Source organism: Trichoderma evansii, assembly GCF_050947405.1.
Source record: "Trichoderma evansii strain SZMC 28006 chromosome Unknown GGI43scaffold_3, whole genome shotgun sequence".
Lineage (NCBI taxonomy): Eukaryota > Fungi > Ascomycota > Sordariomycetes > Hypocreales > Hypocreaceae > Trichoderma > Trichoderma evansii.
This window is the reverse complement of record NW_028145203.1, coordinates 2,425,072-2,440,009: the sequence shown is the minus strand read 5'-3', so window position 1 is coordinate 2,440,009 and position 14,938 is coordinate 2,425,072. Positions and strand designations below refer to the sequence as shown.

The window sequence follows — 14,938 nt, the reverse complement described above, 5'->3', positions numbered from 1 at the left end:
GTCCTAAGTTGGGTTCCCGTTGCCGATACCCGCACATAGATGACGAGGAAACTCATGGAAACGGGGATGGTAATGTGATGTAGTAATGACAAGTCTCTGGCTGAGAAGATTTGTGACCAAATCCGCCGAAAGAAGGAAAAATCATGCGTTAGTGTCGTCAGACTCGCCGAGAGTTTTGGAAGCTGAGTCAGAACGGATACCATGTGCTGGGAGAATACTATCAAGCTGTCAATGGCTGCCAGTGGCGTATATATACTTCGAAATTTGTCTTAATCTTTGCTCTATTAAAAAACTGCGAAATATATTGGACTCGTCGCGTTCACTTTGGTTGATTTAATCATCATGGCCTCTATAACCTCTGGTTCCTGCTTGTGCAGTGCCACTGCGTACTCCTACGCTGACGAACCAGTTATGAGGGTATGTTCTGCCACTCTCAGCCTTCTACCCTTTGTCATTTAACCATTTTCAGGCTCTCTGCTATTGCTCTCCTTGCCGCAAAGTGTCTGGGGGAACCAATACTGTCAACTTTGTCATTCCTGAGGAAAAGTTCACCGTCACAAGGGGGCAGCCAAAATCATACGCGATGGAGCATGAGTATGGAATGACTCTCACCATCTTCTTCTGTCCCGAATGCGGAACGACTCTATGGAAGGAAGCTACAGCACCTATGTTCAAAGGCTTGAAATTGGTTCAAGCAGGAACATTGACAGATGCAAAGAAGTTGGGTAATACAATTGATGCGGAGTTCTACTCTCCAGAGAGGGCTTCTTGGCTGGCTCCTGCAAAAGATGCAGTGCAAAAGCTACAATTTTAGGATGGATACGTCCTGTTGCTTGCCAACACAACCTTTTGTTGAAATTACCGTTATTTGGCTAGAGTAATCGAGTGTGCACCAATGCTGCTTGAAATATGCTACAAGGAGTTCTTCAAACAGACCAGCGTGTGTAAACTCGAATTTTGACAAGGGGGCCAGGGTGAAAGAGAAAAACAACTTGAACCGAAGTCGCTACCTTGATTTTAGAATCACCCTGCTTGCATAGTAAGGTTACTTTCCTCACCAATAAAGCCAGACCCAAGGTCTTAAGTATAATACACTCTAATAGTTCGCCTGGTTTGTTAAGTTCTTTCATGTCCCCGATATCGACACCGTTAACCTCCGAAAATCAGATATTCTTCCAAACGGACGGTCTGCTGGCTTTTCCCACCACAAATTGCGCAGCTGTATTAATAAGATCCCGTTAAAAGGCGTCTAATATTGGAGCCTTTATATAGCCAGGATAGAGCTAGCCACAGTAATGAAGTTCATAATGATCTCAGTTACACAGCATTACATCTGTGGGCCGCATTTGCTTCTCCGCTTTCTTATCTAGCGAGTCTTCGCTAACAACAAACCTTCCGATCGTAAAATCCAACTATTTGTGTATGACTCCATAAGCTTCTTCATTTTGTGATGCTCGTCTATAACACTCGTTGCGGCAACATGCATGTAATCGCGCACCTTCAACGTTTACCAACGTTTACAGGCCCCAGTCCATACAAGTACGACAGAGATTGGCTACGTATGAAAAGAAGAGCTGGGCCCTGCTTATGATATGCATAATACGCAAACAGGCTCTGGGCTACAAGGGAGGCGACAAGATAGCGACGCCGAACCTCATCCAAATACACCATTAAGTTAAAAAAACAAAGTCCTGTAAATGCACGACGGACGAGTGAGCGACAGAGTGCGTATCCAAATGCGGACCAGGTAGGTAGACTAAATCGATTTCCTTTTCAACCCAGAGTAACAGACGCCACCACCCATCCAGCAGCCGACTCAGAAGAACCACGTTTTTATGTAATAGCCGTGACCGGGACATTTGTGAGGCCTGAGGAGCAACACGAGAACCGGGGTTTGCTTGTTTACTGTTCTCGATACTGGCGAAGAGGGGCCGCCGGATTAAACTTTCAGCCGCGAACTCTTACATGTACCCGGGACACATTTAGCGCCTGCAACCAAGTTCAACCAGCCATTTTACTCTGGCATATTCTTGGGCCAGCTTCTCCCATTGCCCCTAATGGTTCGATCGATAAGCCGAAGCAGAGGATGCAGCAGGTGCTTAAAGCGCAAAATAAAGGTGAGTCATCCAAGTCTATCCCATTTTTCGCTCCCTGTTAACATCCATAGTGTGATGAGCAGCAGCCGGTGTGTTCCCCATGCCAGCGCATCAAGAAACCATGTCCTGGAAAGTACAAGGGATTATTTCTCATTAATACTTCCAGAGCATCTGAACAACGCCCAAGACGCTCCAATGATGCATCCGTCCTCATTGAGAACCACATTCCGCTTGAGCCATCTCAGCGCCCACTCTTTGAAAATGCCCTTGCCACGTTTTTCATCTCCTCTTTTTCAGTATTATCAAATTCAGGACAAATGAACCTGCAATCATGGACACAATACCTGACATCATGGATCTCATCTTCAACCGCGGCATGGTCGGTTCGTGCAGCAACACTCGAATTCTATGGGCAGCAAACGAAGCAAGAAGCTTTGTGTCGAGAAGCAGAGAGATATTATGCCCACGCACTCCAAATTCAGCAAGCTCGCATCAGGGCGTATACCGAAAAGCCTAAAGGTGATTCAAACAAGCCTAATGAAGCACCAACGGAAGAGGACGTCAGTGCCTCCTTGATGCTGATGTACTATGAGCTTTTACGCCCGACTTTTACCGGGAGTTGGATGACCCATTTACGAGGAACTGTCGAGCTTTTAATATTAAGGGGAGCACAGAGTTGTCAAGAAGGCCTAGGCCATCTTGTATTTCGATCGCTGAGACTGCTCATGGTGAGCATTAATCACCACGCCTGATTTGGCAAACTGCTTAACATGTACTAATGCTTCGAGTAGGCCCATGTATCTATTCGAACCCAGCTTTCACCATGCTTTGCCAGCTTTGACTGGCGCACTGTTCCATTTTATCGTGGTCAAAAAACAGCATTAGACGCAATCCCCGATGCGATATACAAGCTTTCCCTTCTCCTCAAGTACACGGATGTGAATATTAATACTGTATCACAACATGGTTTAGAGCCCCATCTGCAAACAATCGTGGATGAAGTTATTCTTAGTGAGCACATATACGCTCTAGAAATTCCAAGTCAAGAAACTACGTGGCATCACTTTCCATTCAATTTCAACAGAGACGACAAGCATGAAGACATGCTATGGCTTGGCGGAGGTGACTTTTGTTCTTTGACGCCATCAGTAGCATACCATGCTGTTTGGATTATGATCTATCATCTCAAACTTTCAATACCATTAAATAATTGCACTACTGACCAAGCTGCGGCAAATGAATCTATAGCCCGTGCTTCGTTCTTGTTAGACTTCTTAGGGGACCTGTTTCGACGGAATTTGCATACCAAACTCAATGTTGGCTCCTGCATTCAGCTAGTCTTCCCTATGGAAGTTGTCAGCTGGTACAGTCCATGCGCGAACCAACGCAAGAAAGCGAGGGCTTACCTCGATCAACTGGGCTGGATGCAATCATTTTAGTGAAATGGTGACTCTTCTCAGCTGGTTTAACTCTCTGATTTGCTTGATTGCTCAGTGAATTTGAAACAACAGTTGAATAGGAAAGGTCTTTATGCCTTTATTGCGAACAAACATGAATTTAAGCTATACGGCTGCTGTCCTTGATGATATTAATGGAAATACTAGACAAGCATGACATTTTGGCTATGCAGGCATGAATCTTATACATGCACGACCTTTGATTTCTTTTGTAAATTACTTGAAAGGAGCTGATAAGCCGTTGAGTTATATACTTTATATTACTAAAAGAATTACAATATTACTTTATATAGCTTGATAAAAAATATATAAATTTTTTTAATATAATTTATCACGTAACAGCTGACGCTATCAGGACCTTTTTTTTATGGGTTGAAGGCTCATCTGGACTTTTTCCATAATATTCTGTAATCGCTGAAAAGTCTGAGCTCCGCTCTCGCCTTAAAGGGTGGCATATTAATACCAAAGAGCTTCATAAGAGAGTAGGCGCGACCCTTTCCGGTTGGCTGCCCACGATATTTTTCTGTAACGCTAAGTCTATGTACATGAAGGCCATTATTCAAATTTCTTTCCCTTAGCTTTGTAAATTTCGCGATATATACTGCAAGATTCGCGTTTGTGCCTATCTTATTCAACCTGGCATCGTAGAACACCAATTTGGTCGGTTCAATCAACTCGTATAGGGTCCAACCTCTGTTAAACTATTCGCAGTGTTGCAGATCCTCTATCTAGCTACCCAAGTACACGTAGTACTTTTGGTTTGAAATCGCACCACCGACGAATGGAATTAACAGCTTCAAGAACTCGGCGCCCCAGGTCTGGCTGATGCAGCAAGGACATGTATCAATCCAGACACGATAACGACGCTCCAATAGAGCCTTGTTACAGGCGTCGAGGAGTTTTCGGTAGCCAAGCTTGCTCGTAGCGTTTGCACTCGTAGGTATATCCTTCAAGCCATAGCAGTCTTCGAAGCTTACTTCATCTTCTCTCTACTTAAGAATAGGGTCGCGTAAGGCGGAGGACGTCGGCCGAATTTATCGAGATGGATTTTAAGAAACTGCTCATTCAGGGAGCAGTGCAGGGGAAGCACGGTGAACCCCTGGATGGAATTCGGTCCATGAGAGCAGAACATGAGTCACAAAGGTGCATATGCCTTTGCTCTGCCACGCCATCTGAGGTCTGTTAGTAACTATTCACCTTGCAGCTGGAGTAAATGCTAACTATAAACTTAGCTTCGCCAAGACTATACGTTAGTCGGACAGGATGCCAGCCAGCCGTGGTGACTTCTAGTCGTATAGCAGGCACAGTCCTAGCTCCATTATTAAGAAAAAGAAGAAAAGGTAGCATCCGCTCCTATCTTTTCGTGCCTTCTGCTAGAGTTGAGCACGTGTCTGACGCTGCCGCTGGTAAATGGTCATTGTTCTTTGTAGTCTCAAGGGAGCTTGAAGGAGCGGGACTGTCAAATCTGCCGTCGAAAATGTGATCTTTCCCGCTCTTTGCTGTGCACTCTGTCTCAACATCCTCGACATGCTCCGTGCCATCGTGTGTGAGGGTAGGGTTGGTTGGTATAGCGCCGGAGCCGAACCGACATCGGTTCCTTTCAGACATGTCTTCCGGTTGGTGGCAGGTACATATGTCTATCCGGGTTAACATAATCAGCTCGTTGAGGATGACGAATTCGAACTTGAGCTTGATGCTATAGACGACGGGCTTGTACGTTGTTTGGATGTCGAAATTATTTGTAAACTCGGTTAAAATGAGGCTAATGTCTAGAAGCACGGTGATGACGAATAGAATCATCAAATGGCGTATCATCTTCTTTCCTTTGCCTCCTTTCATATCCATAAGGGGTTTGAGCCCATGCGTAGCTTCCCACACGTACAAGCCTGAGATGATGGACTCTTGGATAGAGAAGCCGATTAGCTGGATCCTCTCATAGATGTTGAAGGCGTCGATAAATGGTGTCGAGTTTGTGATGTTACTGGCGAGAAAGAGAATCGATACCGGAAGGTGTAGTATAAAGACATTGGTGATGATCATAATCAGTACCCATCTGATCTTCCGCCGGTTGCGCACGACGAGATATAGGCGCGAGTACATCACGAGAGATTGGCCGGTGACCATGGCCCACCAGCCGATGAGCGTGAAGACGCACATTAAAACATCTGGCGCGAGGGCAAAGTAACGCAAAAACACAGCGATGGAGTGGATAGCTATTCCGAGCGCAGCAACCACCAGGCACCAGAAGTAGAAGCTCTTCCTGCGCTTGAATTTGCTGAAGATCCATATTAAGATTTCAATGCTGTTGAATATGGCGACGGCGAAGAAGCCCGCAATCACCATGGCCACTGCCATCGACACAAAGATTGGTCCCGTCTCCCCCCCAGACATGCTTGCGATTGTCTTGGCCCGACGTCTTCAAAAGGGTCAATGGCAGTGGAACCGCTTCTGATAAGCTGCGGCTGATGCCATTCTGCGGGAGAGCGACCGATGGCCGAGATTTGGCAACTAGAGAATGCCCTCTTCCTTTGCCTGCACCAAATTTCCATCTACTCGTCGAATATATACCATTAGCCGAGCTGCATCTCTTTGATATTAGTGAAATTAGCGTCTCCGAGAGTGTGGAACCTGAAATTCATGAGGCAATATCATTGGCCGAATAGATCTTGAGAGACAAGTAAGGTAGCCTCCAGGCTCTGCTCCTCGATATCTAATTGGCTTTTCGGAATGGCCATTCGCACTTCTCTACAAGGCCAAATCAGCTTCAATCACGGTGACATTGGCGAGGCGATCATGGTGCCACAAAACTCAATTTAGAGCTAGACATAAAATAGTGTAGTCGACGTTACGAGGACAGTGAGGTGACAAAGTCGTCATATCTTCGCTCGCTTCTACTAAATTGATATATAGCATACTTATTTTAGCTCCTCCAGAGTTACGTATCTCTCGCAATAATTGCCTGCGGAAGCACAATCTGGCAGGCGTACAGTCGTTATTATCGATGAGGGATGCATAATCGGGCTCTTTCTGGACAGTGTTAGGCCTACTTTGATAACGTACTGTATGTAGCGTCTTGACCGTTACACTATACAAGCCACACTCTGGGGCAAAAGGGGTCCGTGCAGAAAATCTTTTGTCGTAATGAAAAACAGACGCTTCGGTTTCTATAGCACTGTATGCATACTCTTCTTCGCATATACCCATAACAAAATGATGTGTGTCGTATTGCAAGGCGGACTCCCATCAGTGCTGAGGCAATTAAACTAGTGATCAAGACCATAGTCAATCGGAATAGTGTTTCCTCATTCAAGAAGTCGTTTTTTCAAATTTTCTATATCTTGAATAGATAACATTAAATAGAGACTTTAGAATAATGATCGTTATAAAGATATTATTCTGTTGACAGGTCGGGAACACACTTTTGACTTGGCTTGCAAGCAAACAAACACACCCACAGAAAATCATCTTGCCATAACGCTATTAAGACCACAGAGCGAGAACAAGTTACAGCATCATCTGATTAACTCGTTTGCCGAATTTGCTCGTGACATATAGCTTCCGATATGGTAGTAGAAAGATGTGCACTGATGTCGTGTTTACAAAAGAGTTCTTGGCTCTTTTCGTCTCTTCACGACAAGAGTGGTATTTTCCCTCTGGGACCCTCAATTGACCTTTTTGCGCTTCAGCAGAGGCGCACTAATCGGTCTCATCTGCCAGCAACCTTCTCTCTCATAGAATTCAGTGCGCTTCCCGCCCTCAACCACCTCAACTGCCCCTCGCTATATGTATGCTTCAAGTCGCAATCCCATATCTCCCCGTTCCTCGTCTGTACGTGCATTTCCACAGTCGAAGCCGGTTGTAACTCGCCCTCCTCGACACCCTTGAGCGTGATCTGATCACCCTCCTTTATACGATCATAGTCTGCAGGTTCAGCAAAAGTAAGAGGCAGCATACCCTGCTTTTTCAGATTTGTCTCGTGAATACGGGCAAACGAGCGCGCGATGATCGTTAACCCGCCAAGGTAGCGCGGCTCCAAAGCAGCGTGTTCGCGAGATGAGCCTTCGCCGTAGTTCCAGTCACCGATGATGCACCAGGGTGAGCTGCGGCGTTGCAAGTCGCGCGCGACTTCGTGGATGAGCTCCATGTTGCCGTCTAGCGGATGGATGGTGTGGCCAAGCATCGTAGACGTAGAGGGAAGGAAGGCATTGCTCGCTGCTAGAAGCATATTGTGGCTGATGTTCTCAAGGTGGCCGCGGTAATTATACCACGGACCGGCTGGGGATATGTGGTCAGTTGTGCATTTGCCTTTAACTTTGACGAGGATAGGCATGTCGGTCGCGGCGCCGGGTTGCCATGGTTTAAATGGCTGAAGAAGCTGGAGACGGTCTGACTTTGGATTGATGTCGACTTGGAGATGAGCAGAATTCTCTTGAGGAGGCTGATACAGGTCTTGGCCAGTTGTGAACCTGGATGGTAGCTCGACGCTTGTTGGCGCTGTGAAGCGGAACTCTTCCTGTGAGCCATTGACGGGCAATGTATCTGTTTCGGGATTGAAATCCATGCGCCCTGCGTAAGCAAAAGCCGTGACCATCTCCGGAGACGTCACAAAGGAGCATGTCTCCGAATTCCCATCGTGGCGGCCCACAAAATTTCGGTTGAAGCTCGAAACGACAGTGTTGCGCTCGCGGCCTTTGACATCGACATCAGTTCGATCCCATTGCCCCACGCAAGGCCCGCAAGTAGTGCTAAGAACAACTGCACCAGCATCGCGTAGTGTTTGTAGGATGCCGTCCGCCTCGGCTGTAGCTCGAATATCTTCACTGCCAGGAGCTACCATAAACGGTGTCTTAACTCGATGGATGCCGGCGGCCTTGGCCTGCTTCACCAGCTGCTGTGTCTTGTATAGATCTTCATATGACGAATTCGTGCAGCTTCCGACCATAGCATGACTGACTTCAACAGGCCAGTCGCTTTGTCTGACTGCGTCCTTAAGCTGAGAAAGGGGGTGTGAGAGATCTGGTGTGAAGGGTCCGTTGATATGTGGCTCCAAAGTGTCCAGATCTATCTCTATGATATCGTCGTAGTGTTTCTCTGCGCCCTCGTCGGGCTGAAGAAGGACGTCTTTGTAGGAATCTGCTAGCTGTGCAATGCCTGATCGCTTGGTCGCAGAGAGGTATCGAGCCATAGAATCCGTGTAGGGGAATATGCATGATGTTGAGCCAATTTCGGCGGACATGTTGCACACAGTTGCCATCGCAGTGGCACCCAAGGTCTCCGTTCCAGGTCCAAAGAACTCGAACACTTTACCCTTGCCTCCTGAGACTGTTGTGATACCAGCTAGCTTGCAGATGATATCCTTAGTGGATGCCCAGCCATGGAGCTTGCCAGTAAGCCGAACCCCAACTACCTTGGGACACATGACTTCCCAAGGCATGCCTGCCATGGCGTCTACGGCATCAGACCCGCCGACACCAATGCCAAGCATACCCAGTCCTCCAGCATTAGGCGTATGTGAGTCGGTGCCGATGATGAGGCCACCAGGGAAGGCATAATTCTCAAAGATGGTGATGTGAATAATACCTGCGCCAGGCTTCCACCATCCGATGCCGTACTTCTTTCCAGCGCTGCTTAGGAACTTGTAGACTTCTTCATGCTGAATTAGCCCCCGCTTCAAGTCCTCGTCAGCACCGTCCCGCGAGACGATCAGGTGGTCGCTGTGTACGGTAGTTGGTATCTCGACCTTGGGCAACCCGGCACTGATGAACTGCAGCAAAGCCATAGTTGCTGTAGCATCGTGACAAGCCACTCGATCGGGCCTTAGCTGCAGCAATGTCTCGCCTCGTCGTATCTCGTCCAGGTTCCATCGAGTTTCAGCCGTGTCGAATAGATGACTATACAGGATCTTCTCAGTCAGATTAAGAGGGCGATTTGAGCCTGCCTTGACTCTTTCCAATTGCGCGATACGGCTGTCATAGTCCAGGAGAGTTTCTGGATTCAAAGGACTAATCGGAATCCGAGGCGCAATAGATGCTAGTCGGCGTAAATGTGGAAGGCATCTTGCAGCTTGCGAGCAAGAGCGTGCTGCCCAAAGGGCATGAGCCTTGTTAGGAAACATTAAAAGTGGCCGCCCGGCGGATATGAGCACAGAGAAGTGCGGTAAATCAAGGAAAGATGCGAAAGAAAATTGAGGCTTAAAAATAAATAAACAACAGAAATAATTATCGTGATAGCAAGAACGTCACTGTTTAGTGCTCTTCGTAGCTTTCGGTGGGCCGGAGTGCTCCGGGACCTCTGGTGGATGGCTCCGGCGCACCAAAATTGGAGTGAGCCGACCAACCGACGCTAGCACTAGATCCGCAGCTTGCGGGGCTTGTAGTTCTGCTTGAATGCCTTCTCGAGGCAAAGAGCTCTATCGTGAACGCACATCCACGGTCACACCTTGACGAAGGACACGCATCATGGCATCTTCCGTGAAACTCCCACTTCTGGCAGCTCTAAAGAGGTTCACCACTTGCGATGTACGGACCGTCGCGCGTTTCTGAAAGAACACAGGCTAATGTCGTCCAGATTGGTGATGCTCTTGTACGCCTAAAAGTGCCACATGGTGGCTATTTATCCGGGTTGAAGATGTTTTCCCCTGGAGATAGCTCTGGACAATCAAAGATATTTGGTCCAGCTTATACCGTTCGAATGGTCCCAGAAACAGACCAAACTTCTCCGCGACCGGACCGCCATTTCGCCGACGCAATTCCCTCTGGGAGCGTGGTCTTTGTCTCGCAGCCCGACGGTTTCATCAGTGCATGCTGGGGTGGCCTAATGAGCACGCGCGCACAAAAAGCTGGCGCAGCTGGAGTTGTCATCGATGGACGATTTCGAGACATAAACGAACACCGAGAGTTGGGTATCGGGTTGTATGCGAGAGGAATGAGTATCCTTGGTTCGAACACCTTTACGAGATCCTCCGAGCTCAATGTACCCCTCATTTATAAGATCAAGGAGCTAGGAAACGCCGAAATACGTGTGCGACCAGGGGATTTGATTATGGGAGACGCCGACGGTGTTGTAGCCATCCCGCCCGAAAAGGTAGAGGAGTGCGTTGAGCTGTGTGAGTCGAGGTGGGCTATCGATGAAGCTACCAGAGAGTGTCTTGAAAATGGTGAGGATATTGGCCCAACCATCAAGAAGCTGAGGAAATAGTTTTGTGTGCCATGTCCAGATGCAAGTCGACTTTCGGAACAATTGTTTTATGGAAGTAGGGGACTAGCAGGGAAAGCCTGTAATTCCCGGACATAGCGCTCTAGAAAGGGTTCCAAGCCGTGTCGTTCTGTAAGAATTCAGTGATGAAGGCTTCGACAGCACTGTCCAGATTCTCTGGATTCATTTCAGAAATAGTACTGTCAAAGTCCTGTGGGTTGAATTGCAACGATTGATCACCGTATTTGTCCAACACAGTCCAGTCCGTAGTTCCATAATTAATCGAGGCATTGTTATGAGAAGGATCGTTGAAGCCTGGTGGTACAGTTGGGTTGAGCTCCCCCAAAAAATTTGTATTTCCTGAATGGGTGCTGGTCGCGAGTGTCAACGACTCACAGTTGATCGACTCTTTGTCGGATCGTTGAGAGACATTCCGCACGAGTCGTTCATTATTGCTTTGAGTTTGTAATGGCGTCCTGGATTGATCAAGCTTCTTCAATAGTGCGTCCATTGCTCGACCAAATGTCTCTTTGCCTCTCTTGACTGATGGCCACCATTCTCCTCCGACACTGAGAAGATTAGTACAAGTTCTCAGGTCAGTCATAGCGCTAGAGAGTGGAACAGATCTCTGCACGGAGCTCGACGTCCACAGACAGTAAATCATAGTTGCCCCCGAGGAAAACACTCCTTGGACGCTGCGCCAGCTTTGGAAAAGACCCTCTGCGTTGTACAAGCTATTGTAAATGTTGATGCGGGAGGCTGCACACTGGTAACATATGAGCAGAGCTTCTTCTCCTGGATGTGGTATCATCTGAGATGGCTGATACAGCAAAATCATGGCCGCGAAGAATTGACTCTGTACTGTCAACTCGTAATGGCGTATGTCTAGTTGGTGATCTTCATCACTCATGTCATGTGGAACCACATTCGACATGGAACTGATTTCACGACGCCAATTTTGCAAACGCTGCCGAATCGAGTTTTGAGTTGCCTGATGGTCAGCAGGCCAAGAGTAAGCGCTGATCTGGCTGGGAAGATGGTAGAATAACAGTTTAATCTCCGAAATGATGGGATCCAGTCTGAAGCGGTGAATCGCGAACGCTACGATGGCGGGGATCGATAGCCCAGGAGCCAGGCTCGAAGACGGTAAAGTCGCGACATCAGCGTGGACATCCTGGAGGCTAGGGAGCTGAACATCGAATGTCTCATCTCGGATGCCCAGTGGGCGCCCCTGAATGGTGGCCACAGACCTTCAAGATGGTCAGTGAAAGCTCGGTTTTGAAATGCAGAAAGTGAAATTACCTGTCTAGATGATATACGGTAAAGAAGACCATTTTGCGAGTCAAAACCGCGGCGTCAGATACGCCATCGCCGTCTGCAGGCATCCGGTGCAATCCCAGATCGATGCATTGTGCCATTGCCGTGTATGTGAGGGTCCAGATGTTCATCTCTGTTGGGCTGAGCAGACTGTGCACGGCTACAAGTAAGATAGCCTGCAGAGTGGCCACCGATGTGCTTGAAAAGCAGTAATGAGCAACCGAAGTTGCCGCTCGGTAGAACTGGTCTGGCGCAAAATCGTACATTCTTTGGCGAGTCCTTACGGTAGCTGCGAGCGTGAGGGCCATGAATACGTGGAATGCCGCCGTGAAGATCGATATGGGGGTACAATCTACACCTCGCGAAAGGGCAAATTCTCCATTGTATGCGAATGGCTCAACTGTTGTAAGCCAACCATTGAAGCCAATATCTGCAGAAGGCTCCGCAGCAGCGCACTGATACAGGGCTTCGATAGCAGCTATGATAGAGCCCGGATGCAAGAACGGGTGCTCAGCGTGAATGCTACGAAAATACGTTTCCAGCAGAATCTGAGCGTCTTCACGAGCGGGTAGAGTCTACGCAGTGTCAGCCGCATTACTTTTCTTTGGTCATTGAGAGCTTACCTTGCGCAAGATTTCATAAACTAGCCTACTGGCTTCTTTTTGACGCTTTGCATAAGCAAAAGGACGCGGCTTCCCGTAAGGGCTGGGTTGAGAGAGCGAGCTAGGAGTATTGCTTGCTGAAGCCTGAGAAGTCGTCTCAGGTGAGCCCAAGCCGATGAGTGATGTGAATAGCCGACCTGAAGAAGTGCCCAAATAGTGAAGCTGTCTGGAGTCTGAGCCCAAGCTCAATAAACCAAGGTCCAATGCCACAGAGCGCGCCTCGGTTGCAAAAGGCTGCTCTTGTGGCTGTGCTTGCTCTTGAGTGACGTCGAAAGTCCGTTTTGAAGGCGATGCCGTGTCTTCGGCTTCCACTGACCTGGTTTCGAGCGTTGCTGGCGGGTTTGCAGATTCCAGGAGGCGGAGATCTACCTTTGGACCATCATCGAGATTCACATGAGGAGCGTGGCGGCGCAGCTGCTCTTCAAGCCATTCAATGCGAGCGCGAGCATTCGCGGTAAAGTCACGAGGAATAGAAATGGAGTTGTTTCGTCCATCGACGTCGAGACAGACTTCGTCAGCCTTTTGGCAGTTGCTGCAGGCTGGAATGCCACCGTCACACTTGATTCTCTTCGCGCGGCATCGCCGGCACGCGATGCGGACCTTGGAAGTCATCCCATGCCACGCGTAAATTGAGGTTGAATAGGATACACAATCGTAATTGTGCGATACAGAGCAGTGCAAATCATGGCATGAACAAGTGAGAGAAGCACTAATGAATTGAGCTGAACATACATGTATTCTTCCACGGCTGTAGCCGCTATTTACTAGTGTGTGGGGGCTTGACAAGCAGCCGATACGGTGGGATGTTAATCCAGCCCCAGACTTTAGGTAGCCCGTGACACAAGCCTACAACTTTGCCATCTAGATCGCCTCGACTGCTTAAATCCTCTTTACATCGGCGAACTAAGCTATAGGATGGGTAACCTATGCTGTCATTTCTATCAAATTTGACTGGCAATTGGAACTGCCTTTCGACGGCGAGTCCGAGCGTGGCAAGGCCAGCTGTCATGTATGCTCTGCCCCATCCCTCGCTCATCTCGAAAAGTCCAGATCTACAAGGTTCAATCAAGCATCACCAGCTACGTCTTTAGAAAAACCACCGATATAAATGATTAGCGCTTGGGTATATACAGCTACACTGCCGCCACTGTCCGTGTCGTTTGTCTGTCCACCTCTGCCGCCATTGACTGCAGCAACTGCACCACCTGCTCATACACGGTAAAGGATATAGCACCAGATGCCTGCGAAAGTACCAACAAGTTAACATATGTTACAGATGTGATGTAGTTGTTGACCAAAACTTACACTGAGGCGCACCAGGCGTGGAGTTGTTCCCTTCCAGAGCAGTCCAAGGCCACCGCGTTGCACTAACTGGCGCGCGCAATCCAAAGAGCCTTTATACATATTTCTGCCCGTAATACTCTGCATCTGTGTCTTGACGTTGTCAAAGGGCATCGTGCAGTAGACGGTGATGACACCAGCCAAAGACCCTGCCACCAGGCTGGTTGTTGCACCAATGTACGGACTCAGCGTGGACGAGAGGAGATTGTAACTAGTGAAGCGCACCATTGCATTCGACGACTGCTTCAATGTAACAGGCCAGACGCCCCGGAAGAAGCTTCTGGGACCCTCATCGGTAAGCATACTTCGGACAACATGTACACTTGATCTGTAGCGTCCCGGTCCTGCCGCATCGTCGATTAGCCGTGTTTTGATGTTTTCGCCTGGCGTTAGTACAACTACGCTCTCTGCAACACCTGCACAAAGACCGGCCATGATGTTTCCAAACACGGTCGTCTTTCCAAATGCGTCTTTGGGCATGGCGTTTCGTGCAGCATCGAATGTGAGGAACCGGATGCCTGACTTGGAGGCATTGGAGATGCAAAACGCAGCACCGCCAGTATATAACCTAGTAACACCATGCTTGCGCACTGTAGATAGCAGAATCCTTATAGGTGACTGAGCAGTGGTAGCTCGTCCGCTCAGCAGCTGTTGTCGCGTCTTGACATACTCGGTAGGGTACTTTGGCTAAAATCAGCTATCGTCAATGTGTGGGTTTGGCAATACTAACAGTTACGATGGATTCGATGCCACCGGCGGCTGCACCAGCTATCACCGACTGCAACGGCGTAGCTTTTAACTTGTCTGGCATTTGTTTAGATATGATATTGATAATGAACAGGTGGGCTGCTAACCTGCCGTATGCTTTCCC

The 14,938-nt window shown here is 48.3% G+C and overlaps 7 protein-coding genes across 7 annotated transcripts; 3 read left to right on the top strand and 4 right to left on the bottom strand.

Moving 5' to 3' along the window:
* The first annotated feature begins 31 nt into the window (after positions 1 to 31).
* On the top strand, positions 32 to 1,224 carry GGI43DRAFT_397172 (Mss4-like protein). Its single transcript, XM_083205070.1, has 2 exons — positions 32 to 417; positions 470 to 1,224. The coding sequence occupies exons 1-2, from the start codon at positions 343 to 345 to the stop codon at positions 812 to 814; spliced, it is 420 nt and encodes a 139-aa protein (XP_083064518.1). The 5' UTR covers positions 32 to 342; the 3' UTR covers positions 815 to 1,224.
* A 939-nt stretch (positions 1,225 to 2,163) lies between these two features.
* On the top strand, positions 2,164 to 3,883 carry GGI43DRAFT_258885 (uncharacterized protein). The gene is made up of 2 exons (XM_083200956.1): positions 2,164 to 2,824; positions 2,888 to 3,883. The coding sequence occupies exons 1-2, from the start codon at positions 2,414 to 2,416 to the stop codon at positions 3,533 to 3,535; spliced, it is 1,059 nt and encodes a 352-aa protein (XP_083064517.1). The 5' UTR covers positions 2,164 to 2,413; the 3' UTR covers positions 3,536 to 3,883.
* Positions 3,884 to 4,796: 913 nt separating this feature from the next.
* Positions 4,797 to 6,153, bottom strand: GGI43DRAFT_258879 (uncharacterized protein). Its single transcript, XM_083200954.1, has one exon. The coding sequence runs from the start codon at positions 5,942 to 5,944 to the stop codon at positions 4,907 to 4,909; it is 1,038 nt and encodes a 345-aa protein (XP_083064516.1). The 5' UTR covers positions 5,945 to 6,153; the 3' UTR covers positions 4,797 to 4,906.
* Positions 6,154 to 7,008: 855 nt separating this feature from the next.
* On the bottom strand, positions 7,009 to 9,868 carry GGI43DRAFT_258870 (aconitase family-domain-containing protein). The gene has a single exon (XM_083200953.1). It carries the CDS (start codon positions 9,666 to 9,668, stop codon positions 7,260 to 7,262), a length of 2,409 nt encoding a protein of 802 aa, XP_083064515.1. The 5' UTR covers positions 9,669 to 9,868; the 3' UTR covers positions 7,009 to 7,259.
* Positions 9,841 to 10,800, top strand: GGI43DRAFT_258882 (ribonuclease E inhibitor RraA/Dimethylmenaquinone methyltransferase). The gene is made up of 2 exons (XM_083200955.1): positions 9,841 to 10,071; positions 10,121 to 10,800. The coding sequence occupies exons 1-2, from the start codon at positions 10,012 to 10,014 to the stop codon at positions 10,748 to 10,750; spliced, it is 690 nt and encodes a 229-aa protein (XP_083064514.1). The 5' UTR covers positions 9,841 to 10,011; the 3' UTR covers positions 10,751 to 10,800.
* Positions 10,704 to 13,454, bottom strand: GGI43DRAFT_258894 (uncharacterized protein). The gene is made up of 3 exons (XM_083200957.1): positions 12,688 to 13,454; positions 12,050 to 12,639; positions 10,704 to 11,997 (listed from the first exon to the last, which is right to left on the bottom strand). The coding sequence occupies exons 1-3, from the start codon at positions 13,336 to 13,338 to the stop codon at positions 10,851 to 10,853; spliced, it is 2,388 nt and encodes a 795-aa protein (XP_083064513.1). The 5' UTR covers positions 13,339 to 13,454; the 3' UTR covers positions 10,704 to 10,850.
* Positions 13,455 to 13,586: 132 nt separating this feature from the next.
* On the bottom strand, positions 13,587 to 14,874 carry GGI43DRAFT_397166 (mitochondrial carrier domain-containing protein). The gene is made up of 2 exons (XM_083205069.1): positions 14,003 to 14,874; positions 13,587 to 13,944 (listed from the first exon to the last, which is right to left on the bottom strand). Exons 1-2 carry the CDS (start codon positions 14,545 to 14,547, stop codon positions 13,860 to 13,862), a joined length of 630 nt encoding a protein of 209 aa, XP_083064512.1. The 5' UTR covers positions 14,548 to 14,874; the 3' UTR covers positions 13,587 to 13,859.
* Positions 14,875 to 14,938: the final 64 nt, after the last annotated feature.